Raw genomic sequence first — 16,148 nt, forward strand, 5'->3', positions numbered from 1 at the left:
CTCTAACGCACACCATGCTTTACTATCTTTACCTTTGAGCTTCTGCTTTTATAGTTCAAGTAAAGCACTGAAGACCACTGAGATGAAATTAGTTACAAGTGTAACGATTTCTGAGGTGACTAAGGCAGGAAAAATCAATTCCTTCATGGCTTACATAGAGGGCTTAAGGCCATCCTGGGCTAACAGGAAGACCTTGTCTGGGAAAATCAAAAGGAAAAGAGTTCGAGGCCAGCCTGGTTTACAAAGTGAGTCTAGGACAGGACAGCCAAGATTATACAGAGAAATCCTGTCTCAAAAAACAAAACAAAACAAAAAAATCAAAACCAAAACTAAAACAAAACAAAAAACAAACAAAAAACCCCCAAAACCCCAAAAAAAGAAGACAGCAACAACAACAAAAAACAAAAAAAAAAGAAAAGAAAAGAAAAAAAAAAACAAAAACAAAAAAACAAAACCCTGTGCTACCAGACTGTCCTGTGGAGATTTTCTTGACTGTGGGTGGTCCTGGCTGCTATAGGAAAGCAGGCTGAGTAAAGCATGAGGAGCAAGCCAGTAAGCAGTGTTCCCCCACGGCCTCTGCACCAGCTCCTGCCCTACCTTGAGCTCTTGTCATGTGCCTTCCCTGAATGACTGCCTACAGGCGCTAACATGAAATAAACATTTTCCTTTCCAATTGTTTTTGTTATGGTGTTTTATTATAACAAAGAAACCCTAAGGATTATAGACCTGAAAGATTCAGACTTGAAAGCCTCAAGTAGCAAACCCATAAACTATCAAAAGTGGAGTTTTAAAATCTTGTTGTTCCCTAAACATATGAAAAATATGATGCTTATTATCTGTCCCTACCCATAGGGAGTACACACAAGAGCCTCAGAAAAGTCAGGCTATAGGTGTCTAGGTTCCTGCAGTGTGCGTGTGCACACACACACACACACACACACACACACACACACACACACACACACACACACACACGCAGAAGTTGAAGGTCGTTGATGCAAACTAGTGAAAAGTGATCAAAAGCTAATGGCTGGGCTCCTGGCTGACCTAAGACCAGCCCTCAAGCAGGCTCTAAATGAGTGAAGCCTGAGAAGCTACTTTTAAGACTTAGGTAACTCACAGTTGGTTTGCAGGCTTCTGTCTTTAGTTGACACACAGTGTGGCCCTTCAGCACAGGTGCACGCAGACCTTGTCAGAAGGCCCTCACTCCACTGCCCCCTTGGAAGCACAGGCTGTACTTAGCAGGCTCTCTAGGGACTTAGAGGAACTACAGCTAAGGTGCGTTCCCTTGACAATGCCTATCTTCCCTTGTTCCGATGTTTATTTTTCCTTCTTAATGTAACATATACTCTCCCTTTCTTGTTACCAAAAGTTCCAGAGGAATAAACAAAATGAAGTTTGTATAGCCCTCACTAAACTTTATATGTAACAGTGCTTACAAAGAAAACAAATACCTTAAAGAAAAAAAAATCTAATTAAACTACAGCTTAAAAGTTCATTTTTCTTCATTGATTATGGAGGGCAGAGAGTCTGTACTCACAGTTTATCTCTGAACGTGTTTTTTCTTCTCTCACATTTCTACTCGTTGAAGGTATTCTATGTGGTACATCAACAAGAGGCTTTAAAATAAAATCAAAATTATTGATATGTAACACTTGATAATCAAATCATAGTTTTATCCACAAAATTATTCAAGGATAAATGAAATGCTTCATTTTACAAAAATGAGAATTAAAGCATATTTTCATATTTTTAAAAGGTAATCACAGTACCAGTTCAAACTGTGAACGTAAAAATAAGAATATTTTAAGTTGTTTACTTAAAGCAAATTGTTTTTATTCTGGTAGAACATGCTTCTGTGACTGGGTGAAATTAAATACAGAATTAAATCATGTATCTGTTTATGTGTAGCACAACATCAGACACGTACAGATCCATGTGAATGAGCCAGTTATATATAGCCAGGCAGGAAAGCCAGAAGCAGCGGGGCACGCCAGTCCCAGCTACTCTGGGCTGTGGGGCTGAGGCAGAAGGTTTGACCCCAGGTTTGACCCCTGGGTGGTATAATGAGACTGTCTCCAAACGAAAGAATGAGAAGAAAAATAAAAACATTTTAAAGAGAAAGGAAAGAAAGCCTTATGGAAATCTGTAAGCAGAATTTCATAATAATAGAGCTCAGGCAGCTTTTATTCATATAAGATGTTATTTTAGGTATTTATGTGTATGCCTGCACGAGTGTGGGGGTCAGGGGGCAAGCTGGGAGAGCTGATTCTCTTCTTTCATCCTGTGGGACCCAGTGATGGGCCTCGGGTTGTCAGGCTGGGTAGCAAATACCTTCATCCACCTGGGCATCTAGCCAGCCCTCAGGGGGCTTTTAAAGCAGATTTTTGAAATGACATTAAATACATTCACTTGCGGATGGCAGGCGATAAAGGCATGCTGCTTTCTTTCCTTTTTTCTTTTCCTTTCTTTGCCACATAGCAACTGGGCTGACTGAAGCAAGACTGCTCACAACTGCATAACCGAGATTCTGTCAACTCCAGCATTGTTTCTCAGACCTCCACCCCCACGTTCATTAAGAGCAGGTTCTTCATTGCATCTCAGTTTCTCTGGTGTTTAGATGCGCCATTATCATTTCTGCTAGTAGAAGATGAGCCAATGAGACTGGTGTAATTTCAAAAGGAGCCGTTCACAGAAGCTGCTTTTGGGAAGCTTACTTGGTACACCTCCGTGTGAGGGCTGTCGGGTATCAAAGGAATGGCCGACACTTACGGTTAAGGAACCTCTCGGGAATGAAATCTCCAGCATATTGGGAACCAGACTCCCAAAGGTTACTTGATTAGACAATGAAAGATGGTCCAGAGGCCATACTATTCTCAGCATAAAGAACAGGGGTGGACCAAAGATAGGATGGAGTCTCCCACTCACAGGTGCCGGCTAAGATGCTGTATGAGAGCCTCCGCGACAATAACACACAGAGAAAGATGACAGGGAGAAAGGGCTGCCATGACGCTGACCCTGAGGTTAAAGCCGATGGGACCACACAGGGCACAGTCTACTTAAATGTGGCCAAAAAGAAAGAAATTGAACAGGCAGAACAGAGTTCAGAATCTGGGTAAAAAGGAGGTCTCTAGAGGGACAAATGCCACAGAGATACATTCTAAAAAAAAAAAAATGTAGGCTTGAGCTTTCAAACATGAATTGTTCTCAGTAAATGTACTGTGCAGTAGCCATAGACATGTGCTGAGATAAGCTGCTAAGTACAGGAGGAAACAATAATTTACAAAAGCATGAATGAAGTAAGAACCATCCTAATGGCATCTAAAGAAACAAACAATGATGAGTAACTTTCAACTTTCTTTTTGAACAAAACTTTCCATGCATTAAGATATGTTATTTTCCGTACTTTCCAAAAGACCTAGGGAATGAAAATATGTAACTCATTAGATGTATTGAGTATTGTAAATAAAATGTACGATTTTTGTTTTGTGTGGAGGTCAAAGAACTTGAGGGAGTCAGTTCCTTTTTTCCAACACGTGTGTTCCCTAGACTTAACTCAGGTCCTCAGGCAGGAGCTCTTACCTTAACCACTGTGCCATCTCAGCAACCCCCTCCTTTGAATTCACAGTACCCCTGTGTATCACAGTGTCCCTCTCACTTCATCAAGTGCTGCCATGACAGATGTGCATCACCATGACCAACTGTTTCTTTTTAATGTAAGCTAAAATGTAGCTCAAAGTTTCTACGTAGCTGAGGCTAGCTTTGAACTCTTAATCTTCTTGTCTCTATCTCCCAAGTGTGTGGGGGTTATAGGTCTGTACAACCATGCTTGGCTGACATTAAAAAAAAAAAAATTACTTCTTGAAAAAATATGTAAAAGGGGCTGGAGAGATGGCTCAGAGGTTAAGAGCACTGACTGTTCTTCCAGAGGTCATGAGTTCAATTCCCAGCAACCACATGGTGGCTCACAACCATCTATGTGACCTGACGCCCTCTTCTGGCCTGCAGGTGTACATGCAGGCAGAGCACTGTATACATAATAAGTAAATAAAACAAAAACCTGTTATTAAAAAAACAAGTAAAATCTTATTCTTTGTAAGTCATCTCATGTTGGTCCAAGTTATTACTATTGATAGGCTCTATTATATTATTAGATAACATGAATGCAAATACAGGCCCTTTAAAATATGAACTAAATAAAAATGTGAAATGTATCCTATATACAATACGATCAGCACTAGCTAGTTAACATAAGCCAGTTTATTTATGTATACATATAGGATTTCATCATATAGCAAACACTGGCTTTGAACTTGTGATCTTGCTAATGCTGGGATTACAGACAAGTGTCACCATGCTTGGCAAGCTAATGTTTTGTGACCAGGGGGAAATTTTGTACATAAAGAGATATATGACATTATGGGGACATTTCTGGTTTCATGCCTAGGATCAAAGGGTGCTGCGGGGAACTAAAAGGAAGAGGACACTGTTAGACTTCCTGTCCTCACAATGCAGCCGCTCACAGCAACGCAGTCTGACAAGGCCTGCTACCAAGTGAGGAGTATTGGTCCAGAGCTCTCCTTCTAGGTGAAGGCTTAGCAAACTGTGGCTTGTGGTCAATTCCCAGTGCAGTCTGGTTCCCTGGACCGTCACCTCTTCCTGGATTACCCATGCCTGCTTCTGCTCACTAGAAAAGTCTGGAATTGACAGGCCACATCTGTGGCATAAAGTCAAATCCACTGCTGCCTGTAGTTTTAGGGAGAGTGTTTGCCAACTCACCTTAGGCCAATGACGGAGTAAGTGAATTTTGATGCTTCGATGTCATTAAGCTTACTTTCAGGTACTCATCTTTTTATTGTTTTGTTTTGTGTATCCCTGGCTGTCCTGGACTTGCTTTAAAGACCAGGCTGGCCTTGAACTCACAGTGATGCACCTACCTCTGCTTCCCTGAGTGTTGAGGTTAAAGTTGTGTGCTACCACACCTGGCTAGGTACTCATCTTTTAAAACACAACCAGGCACATACCCCTTACCACAGAAACACGCTGTACCCACCCCAGCAATGGTCTCCCTTTTTTCTAGGAATTCTGCAAAATATGAAAAGCATAATCTTTCTTTTATTTCTCCTTCCTTCCTTCCTTTCTTTTTAAAAAGAAAGGTAACTAGTTGTGCTGGCTAGTTTTTGGTCAACTGACACAAGCTAGGATTAATGATTCCATCATACTGGCCAGTAGTCACGTCTATGGGGAATTGAAAAAAAAAATCTCTGTGCAGGTGTTCCTGGGTGAATCTAGCCCATTGTGGGTGGTGCCACCTCTGTGCAGGTGTTCCTGGGTGAATCAAGAAAGAAAGTAGTCTAAGAAAGCCACGAAGAGTAAGACAGTACGTGGCGTTTCTCCATGGTGCCTGCTTCAGCTTCTGCCTCCAGGTTCCTGCTCTGCTTGAGGTCCTGCCTTGGTTTCCCTCAGTGATCAACCATGAATGTGACTAAAAGCTAAATAAACCCTTTCCTCCCAATTTGGTTTTGGTCACTATTTTATCATAACAATGACAAACTAGAACATGAACAATCATAGTAAACATCCAAAAATAAATAAATAACTTAATTAATCTTTTAAACTTCCTTTAAAAGTTTATTCTAAATATACTTATATCATGTACTATATGCTGCTATTTAATGTAAAGAAATTCATTATTCAAATACTGGGTCATAGGAACTCAGCAAATGGAAGAGTAATAAACATTTACACTTATGTGTTTTTTAACTTTTTAATAATAATAATAGTAACAACAACAACAACAAACAACAACGTGTGCATGTGTATGATGTGTATTTGGGAGCTCATGTACCATGGGTGCATGTAGAGGATAGAAGACAACTTTTGGGAGTCAGGCTGTCAGGCGTGAGCGGCAAGTGCTCTTACCCACAGAACTATCTGCTGGCTCACTATGTCTTCTTACTCTATATAAGCTTGCCTTGATTGCAGCCATCATATATGGATATTATTCAAGTGTACAGAATAAACACTGGACTCCAACATTTGAATAAGAGAGCCGAGTCTCACTTTTAAAATGTCTCAATTGGGCTGGTAAGATGGCTCAGTAGTTAAAAGCACATATGCTCTTCCAGAGGACCAAAGTTCCTTCCCCAGCACCCATATCAAGCGGCTAACAACCCCATGTAACTCCAGCTCCATGGAGCTCCAACACCTCTGGGCTCTACAGGCATCTGCACTCACACACACATTTCTACAAAGACATGCACACACACACGCGCACACACACACACACACACAATTTTAAAAAATCAATAAAACTTAAAATGGTCTTGATGGTTTTAATCTTTAGTCCTATCTGCATCTCCCCCAGGCCATACTGTGCCCAGCAATGTCAGTTTCTCTGCAGCACCTTCTGTGAATTCTCTCACAGGAACTGTCTGAGTTCCCTAGCAGGAAGTGTCTCTGATTTCTCTGACAGTAGGTGGCTGTTCTTATTTTTTACTCCTCAAACAGAACTGTTAAAGATTAAGGAATGTATTTCATCCATAGTAGCTCCCCCATAATGTTCACTGGGCCAATATAAATTAACACTAAAAACTGAACACTTCCATAATCCAGTAGCTGTTCAAAGGCAGCAACCAGCTTTATCAGTGGCAGAGGGGAAACTGTCACTGATGAACATCTGCAGCCTTTCCCACTAAGTGAGAAAGGGGAAAACACAACAAAGTAATGCTAAAAGGACCCGTTACAATTTTTTCTTCAGTACACACAATTTCTTCCCTTTATTCATTTATCTCGAAGGAGTAATTCTTTCTTTCCTTTCCTTTTATAAGACTTGTTATCCTAAGCAGTGCTGGAGAGATGGCTCAGTGGTTAAGGGTACTAGCCGCTCTCCAGAGGCCCGGGCTCACTTCCCAGCACCCACAGCTGCCTGTAACTCCTATTCTAGGGCATCTAACTCTCTCACATGTGCAGGCAAAACACAGTGTACATAAAGTAAAATAAATTACACACCCCAGGCAGACCTCCAACTTACACTCTTCCTGGTTCAGCCTCTCAAGTGCTGGGATTACAAGCGTGCACACCCATACCTGGCCTAGAGGTCACTTTTAGAGTCTCTGTACCCACAGATGTAGGACTGTCTATGTACCAATCAAGCTTATAAAGCCAAGTTCCTAAAATTACACAAAATAGCAACCACTTTTCACCTAGTATTAGGTCAAATATTCTTCACACTTAACTTACATACGCCTAACTCCTCTTCAGAACTTACAAAAAGAGAGGGTCTATTTATCAGCGTTTTAATAAAGTGAGTGAGAACAATGCTGAACTGACAAAGGGTTCTCCCTAGTACAACCTGACCATCTACCTGATTATGGTGAGGAGCATCGTTCTTTCGTCACCTTTGAACTTTGCATCATCTTGAGCACCTCACAATCAAATTGAGGGCAGTAACAGAATTTGGCTGTGCCATGTATACTGAGTTGAACTCAGGCACTTGGCTATATTATGCTGAGAGGTGAATACACTAATAGATATGGTTTGCACGAATACCAGTGTTCCTGTCATGCTAGGGTAACTTTATACTCTAACACACACTGGCTTTGTTTTGATTTCCTCAGTGGAGAATACAGATTTAGTTGTTAACAACTTAACTAACTCCCAGTATGTTACGAAGCCTGGTACCAGGGTTCTTTTTTTCTTTTTCTTTTTTTATTAATTTTAACATATACATTTATATTATTACACATGAATAAAATAAAATACATACAGCAGGAGGAACCATGAGACAAGCAGAAGTTATATAAATGTTATACTAATAGTGATTTGGCTGTTTGTATTTGGCAAACTTGAAGAAAGTATCTTTCCTCTCTTGTTGGGTCTAAATTTCTATATGAAAATCAATACCAGGGTTCTTACAAGAAGACTAGAGATGATGTTCTAGCATCATCTAGGTGCTTTCATTTGATGACTTAGCAACCTAAATGACTACTGTGAAGTTACCATAGTAATTTCATGTGGATTAAATGATTTTGCCTTTTCCATCTTCCACAAGTGTCATCAAGTTGCCAGTAAGAAAAATCTTGCAAGTGACTTCCCAGGACAAAGGATTAGCCCCAAAATAGTTTGTTTAAACTAGATCAAAAAGCACAAACACTGATTCACGCACACACCCCCATGTGCACACGCACACACACCCATACACACGCGCATGTGCACACGCGTGTGCGTGCACACACACAGTATTCTGTGTACTAGTTAGTGAAGCAGTTCATACCTCTGGGTCATCGTCATCAAAGTCATGGTACGTGGAATGATCTGGGTTACTCACTTTATCCAGCAACTCTATCGCCAAAGACCTTGTCAGAGGTTGGGTGACAAAGGGATGCTATAAAACACACAAAACACTTTAGAAATTTGATTAAACATCTTATCTTGTAACAAAATGAACGTTTCAGGGTAAAAATAATACCTGTAGCAGCTTTTCTGCATTGGGTCTTTTTTTTGGATTTTTGGTAAGTGCCATCTTCACAAAATGATGGAAGCTATTTGACCTGAAAAAGGTTGAAAATTAAGCTTCTGTATTTTAATTCACTTTTTGCTCATCTTGCTAGAAAAGTCAATACAAAAAGATGCTTACCACTTCAACTTATCTTTTAGTTTGGGAGGCTGGAAATTGCTTTTTGTCATTAGAAATAATGCCCTGGAGGGGAAAAACACATTGCACACTGTAACATTTCACATTCTAAAAATAGCAATACTCGCCTATCTAGTCCCAACAGGGCTAAAGTAAACTCCTGACGCAGTAAATGAGCACAGGCTGCACTGGGCCCAGTGTGGGCACACTCACCTCATTGGGTGCAGATCAAACATGGGCGGCTGGAGCTCGGCCAGCTCGATGGCAGTGATGCCCACTGCCCAGAGGTCACACAGCTGATTGTAGCCTCCTTTCCTCTCAACAGCCGCGACTTCTGGAGCCATCCTGCAGGAAATGAGACAGAGCACAGGGAGCTCATGTTTAGTGTGCTTTCCTGTGCTCTCTTTACCAGAGGCACACAGAGTTGCCAATAGTTAAATTAAGTTCTATTTAGTTAGTCCTTGAGGTCTGAAAATAGATAGGCAGTATTTAAAAAGACCCACTTTCCCAGAATTCTTGACATCTTATGGAAGGCATCTCAGACTCCTCAGTAATTCCTTCATTGGTTAGCTACACTAAAAAGCTTATGAAAATGCACCAATATGACAGTAACCTGCCCCAAATTTGTTTACATCCTGACCTCTTTCCCACAAAATTCCATAATGAAATAACATATGATGATAACATATTAAGTGGTCATAACTGTTTTGCAGGAAGTTTATGTCACTAACCTGAAACTTGGTAATTATTTTATTTCACCATTTCTTGGGGCTCATGGGTTTTCATATTTTGTATTTAATTTATATTTACTATAAACCTTTGAATGCCTTTAAAAAGTTTACAGTATAGTAATGGAGAAGCTATCACAATTAGTGCCTCCTTTTCACAATGTTTCATTTAGAGAGAAACAGCCCAAAATTGGCAACTTTTTCATGCCTTTTAACTTTGCTACTATTTTCATCTAATTATACTTTGACTTATATAAATGGTTAATTTCCAAGTTACACAAACTTTGAAATCTTAAACCACAGTTTTGAAAGCAACTGAGAAAAACATGTGACTCTTCCAGTTCAAAAGAACAACTTGAGTGGGTGCCTTACAAATAAATGCACATTTGTTTTCCAGCATGACTGAGGGAGTCAGGTCAGTTACAGTAAAAATAAAAAGCCAGGCAAGTTTCAAAACACTTGGTCTTAAAAGCAATTTGATCTCAAAATATCTCTTATGGGAATTCAAATCATGATAAGAACAGAAAAATTAAAGCGTGCTGGGTCTTATTACTGCCAGCTAGAATGCAGCTACAGAAGAGGGAAGGAGGTGCAGGGCCGGCACTCAGTGGCTGGGCTCAGCCCAGCACACCAGCGAGCCTCACAGAGCCACCCAGGTGCTGCACTTCTACTCTGCCACTTACAGTCCTGGGTGCCTGTGAACCCGTGTGTCAGGGGGGCCTGCTACTACAAACACACAATAAGTGAAATATGATGAACCCTCTTATTAAAGACAAGTTTATAAAGACAACCCAAACCCTAGCCAGTAAGATAAGAGCAGCAAGCTGGAGAGATGGCTCAGAGGTTAAGAGCACTGGACTGTTCATCCAGAGGTCCTGAGTTCAATTCCTGGCAACCACATGGTGGCTCACAACCATCTATAATGTGATCTGATGCCCTCTCCTGGCCTGCAGGTGTACATGCAGGTAGAACACCGTATATGTAATAATAAATAAGTAATTAAAAAAAAGATAAGAGCAGCACACCATGTAATAGATCCATATGGTGTGACTCCATTCGTAGGACACTTGAAGAAGGGGCAGAGAAGCTACAGAGACAGGTCAGAGCAGTCGCTAGAGGTGAGGGGTGGGTAACAGCAAGTGTTTCTTGATGTTCAAGTGTGTTTTATCTTGATGCTCACCCTTCACAGTACTATACACCGAATGAGAGTAAGTGACTGACTCAAAGGGAGGGCGGGCCTTGGCTCTCCACCACAGGCTGCTGAGCAGCTGCGTGCCTTGTCATCACAGCTGAGATGCCCAGCGGGGATTTACTATTAATTCCTAGTTTTCTCGCTTCAGCAGACTCTCTTGAGAAATCCCTAATCACTGCAAGAGAGCTTCTCTGTTCTTAGATGGAGGTGGGAAAGCACGGCACAAGACTGAGAACAGAGGGACAGGCCCCACCTAACTCACAGCTCACACGAGGATCCCCACTCTACAGTGTGTAATCTCTGGAGCTGGAGGGGAAGATCAGCCCTCATCAGCCAACACTAATGGCATGTGTACGGGATCGACAACACTCCCCACGTGTGTGTGCTCCTCCAGATGCTTAAAGACAAAATGGGAGAAAGCACTTGGAAGGACCAGTGGATTCTCTTCAAGTCCTCGCTCCTGTCTGGAAGCAAACCAGAAGCAAGCAGAAGAGCGAAATAAGGAGAAACACAAATACATCTCCTTTGCGGTCCTAGGGGACATAGCTTATCTGGAACCACAGAGAGGAGACGGACAACCCAAGGACACAGAGGATGAGAACTCAGAGCTGATTAGCCTCAAAGACTGAACCCACAAGCTAACATAAGTCAGGCTGAGGCTGGCTGAGAACAGGGATAGCACATAAGTGGCAACAGTTAACCCCGTGGATTCCTAGTCTCATGTACTTTTTTGTAAGTGGGAGAAGTGGGGTGGAGGGGCGCACACCTTTTATCCCGCAATTACTCCTTCCTTGTTTGCACAGGATGAGAACAGTAAGAACACACAGGCTTCTTTTAGGAATTAAGTAGACCTGCGGACAGAATGCTGCCCTTTGCCTGCTTGCTTTGGGACCAGTGACCACCAGGCCCACACCTGGCCTTTACTGCATACCAAGACGTCAATCAGCTTTGCTCTCATATTCTGAGACAGGGTCAATTTGCTCCAGGCTGTCCTCAACCTGTTGGGTTTCAATGAGTCTCCCGCCTCAGCCTCCCCCAAAATGGGAGCATAGAAATACACAGCATTACTAGCTGTGGAACCAGCTTGTAGCATCTTGCTTTATGGTGTGAACTAACTTTTGAGGGAAACCTCTATCATGAAAGTATGCACTAAAAAGCTGAGGAATTCTTGCAGAAATCTGAAGATTTCTGACCCTCTCAACTCTAACACTGGCAGGCCTCCAATTTGCTATGTAGAGAGACCATCAGGCTAGCCTTGAACTCACAGAGACTGTCCTGGATGTTGAACATAAGTTTTTGGTTTTGTTTTTAAGTGGGAGAAGTGGGGTGCAGTGGCACATGTCTATAATTCCAGCGCACAGGAGTCAGAGGCAGGAGGATCTCTTGAGTTTGAGGCTAGCCTGGTCTACAAAGCAAGTCCTGGACAGCCAGGGCCAGGACAGCCAAGGCCACAGAGAGAAACCCTGTCTTGAAAAACCAAATACCATGAATCATCACGGAATGTCAATACACGAGGCATCCCCATGGTGTGATGCCACTCACCATGATGGCTCCCATGGGATTTCAGAAAAGCCTCATGTCCAGTGCCTCAAATTCTAACCTAGTGCTCTACAACCATCAAATGAGAAGGTAGAAATGCAAAGCGCTAAAGCTTCACACCCAGACACCTCTTACCAGAAAGAGTAAAGCATATTTCATGAAAGGTAAGAGAAGATATCCTAGAATGCAAAAAAGAGCTCTTAGGGCAACACTCTGTTAAAGAGCTACACAGACCAGAGTGGTAGGGGACAGAAGACCCCGGAAAGGGCTATACCAGCAAGCAAAACATGGGGATGCAGCTCAACTGTAAAGTGCTGCCCTGGCATGTGCGTGTATGCACGCACACTCAAAGGACTGATGACTTGACAGGTTTTATAGGTATAGAAAATCATACAGACACATCTTACAGAACTGGGCAACGTGAGGAGGATCAGGATATCTTATAGGAGACTAAGAGATTTAAAAACAAAGAGTCAGGGAAACGGTGAGGAGTGACGGTAGACTGTTAACTGAGTCAGCGAGAGCACTGTAAGGGCAAGACAACTGAAGACGAATGAACAAACTGAAACCCTCACCTATTACAACAAAGTCTACAAATAATGGCTAGCGCTAGACACAGCAAAAGACAGAGCTGTACCGTGCTGTTGTTGTTTTTAAATCATTTATAAACACCATTTTAGCTCTAGGTGACTTTTAAAAATTTATATTAAAAAAAAAAGAGTCAAATCAAGAGCCAGAGGTGGTGGTGCACACCTTTAATTCCAGCACTCAGGGAGGCAGAGGCAGGTGGATCTCTGTGAGTTCAAGGCCAGCCTGGTCTACAAAGTGAGTTCTAGGACAGCAAAGGCTACACAGAGAAACCCTGTCTCGAAAGAAAGAGAGAGAAGGGGAGAGAGAGGGAGAGGGAGAGAGAGAGAGAGAGAGAGAGAGAGAGAGAGAGAGAGAGAGAGAAGAAAGAGTAGGAGAAGGGAGGGAGGGAGGGAGGCAAAGATCAAATAAGAAATGATATGTACCATGCTTCCAGTAGTGCAGCTGTGCACTGAGGTGGCAGACTAGAGATGTCTGGGGGGTGGCAGCATGGCCGCTGAAGGCACGGCAAGCAAGACTGTGTATTAAAACCCAAGCCCCTGGTGCCCGCCAATTTGATGACTTCCCCTTGGTGGGGATGCCCGGTGGTATACAAAGGAAGGGGAAGCAGGGTATCGAGGAAGGGGAAACAGGGTATTGAGGAGGCGGAAGCAGGGTATCGCGATGAGACTTGATAGGCTGGGATCATATGGTGTTGGGGAGGGGGCAGGGGGCAGGGGAGGTCCCCTTCTGTCACAGATCTAGGGGAGGGGAATAGGGCAGAAGAGGGAGGGAGGGAGAGAGAGAACTGGAAGATGCAAACAAGGGTATAACATTCAGGATGTAATCTGAATACATTATAATAAATTAAAAAAACAAAAACAAAACCCCAAAGCAGCACTGTACCTGCCTACCACTGCCATCAGTGGAGTAAATAATGAGTGAAAGGACTGCCTCCCAAGATGGTAAAGCCTAGCTAGAGCACAGGCCAGACAGGAAGGTGGGCGGGTGACACTACTAGAAAGAGGGTGCGGAACTACACATGGGAGACTCCAGATGCCCAGAAACCTGCCTTTCACCATAGTCAACCAGGACTGCAAAAGGTTTGGGGAGACAACTCAGTGGTAGACTAGTTACCTAGCGAGTCCAATTCCCAGCAACACCATACCCAGCAGAGTTGCTGAAAACTGTGACTAGTGTAATAAAGAGACCATGGAGGTAGAAAAAGATAGATATAAAAACATTGAGAACCTAACAACTGTATCAGTTTTATAGACTTTCCTGCTTTATGAAAACCAGTATATAGGATGTTTTCTGACCAAACATCCTTAAGAATACATGCTTAAATTACTAAAATTGCTGGTTACCTTTATGTAATCTGATTTAGGCCTAAGATTTCTGACCATTTTTTGTTTTGTTTTGTTTTTTTGAGACAGGATTTTTCTGTGTAGCCTTGGTTGTCCTGGAATCACTCTGTGGACCAGCCTAGCCTCAAACTCATAGAAAGCCTCCTGTCTCTGCCTCCCAAGCTCTGGGATTACAGGCACGCACCTGTTTTTAAGAAATGCTGTATCCAATAATGACAGGACAACAAAAATTTTTTAAATGAGTTAAAATAAAATTACCAATATGGGGTACCAATGAAGGACTTCCGTTTGGCAATTGTAGCTGTTATCTGTGCAGAAACTCCAAAATCAGCTATGAGAAAATGAGAGGAATAAAAAAAATCATTTAAGGTAATACCAAAAGTAACTTTCAATAGCTATTTTCATCAATTTCGCAGAATGGAACAATCTCAAACATGCCATAGTTTTTTTTAACTTTGATGGACTGTTAAAATATCACAAAGTAGTGTGCAGCACAACCAAATGGATTCCCACTGTAACGCACATGAATCAAACAACAACAAAGGTTAAAACCAAATATTTTTGATAGGAAAGAAAAGGCTGGGGAAAATAAAAACTGACACTTACTGATACTGTATTTTCCAGTTTCTGGGACCTCTTTGCTTTTTTAAAAATTATTAATTTATTCAGATTACATCTAAATTTTTATCTCCTTGTTTGTCTCTTCCCACTCCTCCCTCCCTCCTTCTTTCACCCTGTTCCCATCCCCTAGGTCTGTGACAGAAGGGGACCTTCTCCCTCACCATATGGTCACAGCCTATCAAGGCTCATCTTGGTAGCCTTCCTATTTTACCAGGCCTCCCCACCAAGGGGAAGTGGTCAAATATGAGGCACCAGAGTTCATGTCAGAGTCAGTCCCCGCTCTCCGCATGACTGTGGATAATGTCCTGTCCATTGGCTAGATCTCAGTAGGGGTTCAATATTTACTGCATGTCTTTGGTTGGTGCAGTAGATTGAGCAGACTCCCCTGGGTCCAGATCCACCCATCATGATGTTCTTCGTGTAGGTTTCTAGGACCCTCTGGATTCTTCTAGTTCCCTGTTCTCCTGCATTTCTCTCACCTGGAGTCCCAATAGGCCTGGGACCTCTATCTCAAGGGGTCTTACTAGAAAGGACCGTTAAGTGGCCATATGTGCTAGTTACTCTCTGCCAGACACAGGATGATATCTGCAGACGAGACGCCCGCTGGCAAACCCAGCTAGCTTGAAAAGGCAGCAAAGCATAACCCCGCCCAGCTCCTTGCCTCCACAGCACTCTGCAGCCAAAGCCAGTGCTGACCACAGTGGGTTCGCTGCTACTTCTTGAGCACTCTCAGTTCTGCCCCTTTCTAGTGTGCCCATCTGAGACAACACAAGGTATGGACCACAGCAGCTGACTCAGCTGCCCTGAGAAACTGCTCAAAGAGCAGAGCAAGGTGGGTCCCTTCTGCTTTCCTCATACTGACAGGCTGCCGGGGAAAACTATCCTGTATGTTAATTACTAGATAAATACTTTCAATCTGTCAGTCCTATAGCAGGATGTAGGTCAAGGCAGTTTTGTTTGTCTGTTTACATTGTGAGCTGGGGACAGACCTAGTGCCTTGTACATTCCGGGCAAGGGCTCCACTGACCTACTAGCCTGAGCCCTAGTATCAGTTTTATAAAACACATGCATATTTTGGAATTTGGTTTGTCCTAAGTAGTTCAAAATAACTGTTCCACATTTGTTATTACATTCTTGTTACCAGTAAATAAAATTACTACACTGAACCCTTTTCCTATTTTAAACTCATACTAACTCATTACTGGTTTGAACTTTATTTTAATCGTACCTTGTACGTTACTGTTTGAAGTAAAGCAGCACTTAGCATCTTAATTATATTCTTATATAAATAATAGTGTGCCTTGTTTCTTAAAGTTGGATAAATGATGTAGGATTTTCGGAGTTACTGGATTTTTAAGTTTTTTTTTTTGTTGTTTGTTTTGTTTTTTGTTTTTGTTTTTCCCCTTTCCTCATTTCTGGTTACAATATTATAGAGATTTCCTACTAGGAGCCCAATCCCTGGGTTTAGAGGTAAAAGAGGTACCAATGCATATTACTTC

The 16,148-nt window shown here is 42.2% G+C and overlaps 1 protein-coding gene across 6 annotated transcripts in view; it reads right to left on the reverse strand.

The window, feature by feature from the left end:
* MAP4K3 (mitogen-activated protein kinase kinase kinase kinase 3) overlaps nucleotides 1-16,148 on the reverse strand; it is a 145,374-nt gene that overhangs the window by 49,532 nt on the left and 79,694 nt on the right. For all 6 annotated transcript variants that reach the window (XM_084793096.1, XM_084793097.1, XM_084793098.1 and 3 more), the window contains 6 exons: nucleotides 14,287-14,359; nucleotides 8,849-8,980; nucleotides 8,639-8,701; nucleotides 8,471-8,552; nucleotides 8,276-8,386; nucleotides 1,541-1,619 (listed from right to left, as the gene is read on the reverse strand). In XM_084793096.1, the coding sequence (XP_084649222.1) occupies nucleotides 1,541-1,619; nucleotides 8,276-8,386; nucleotides 8,471-8,552; nucleotides 8,639-8,701; nucleotides 8,849-8,980; nucleotides 14,287-14,359 (540 nt within the window). The remainder of the gene's footprint in view (nucleotides 1-1,540; nucleotides 1,620-8,275; nucleotides 8,387-8,470; nucleotides 8,553-8,638; nucleotides 8,702-8,848; nucleotides 8,981-14,286; nucleotides 14,360-16,148) is intronic.

This window comes from Acomys minous (assembly GCF_964271855.1).
Source record: "Acomys minous genome assembly, chromosome: 8".
Taxonomy (NCBI): domain Eukaryota; kingdom Metazoa; phylum Chordata; class Mammalia; order Rodentia; family Muridae; genus Acomys; species Acomys minous.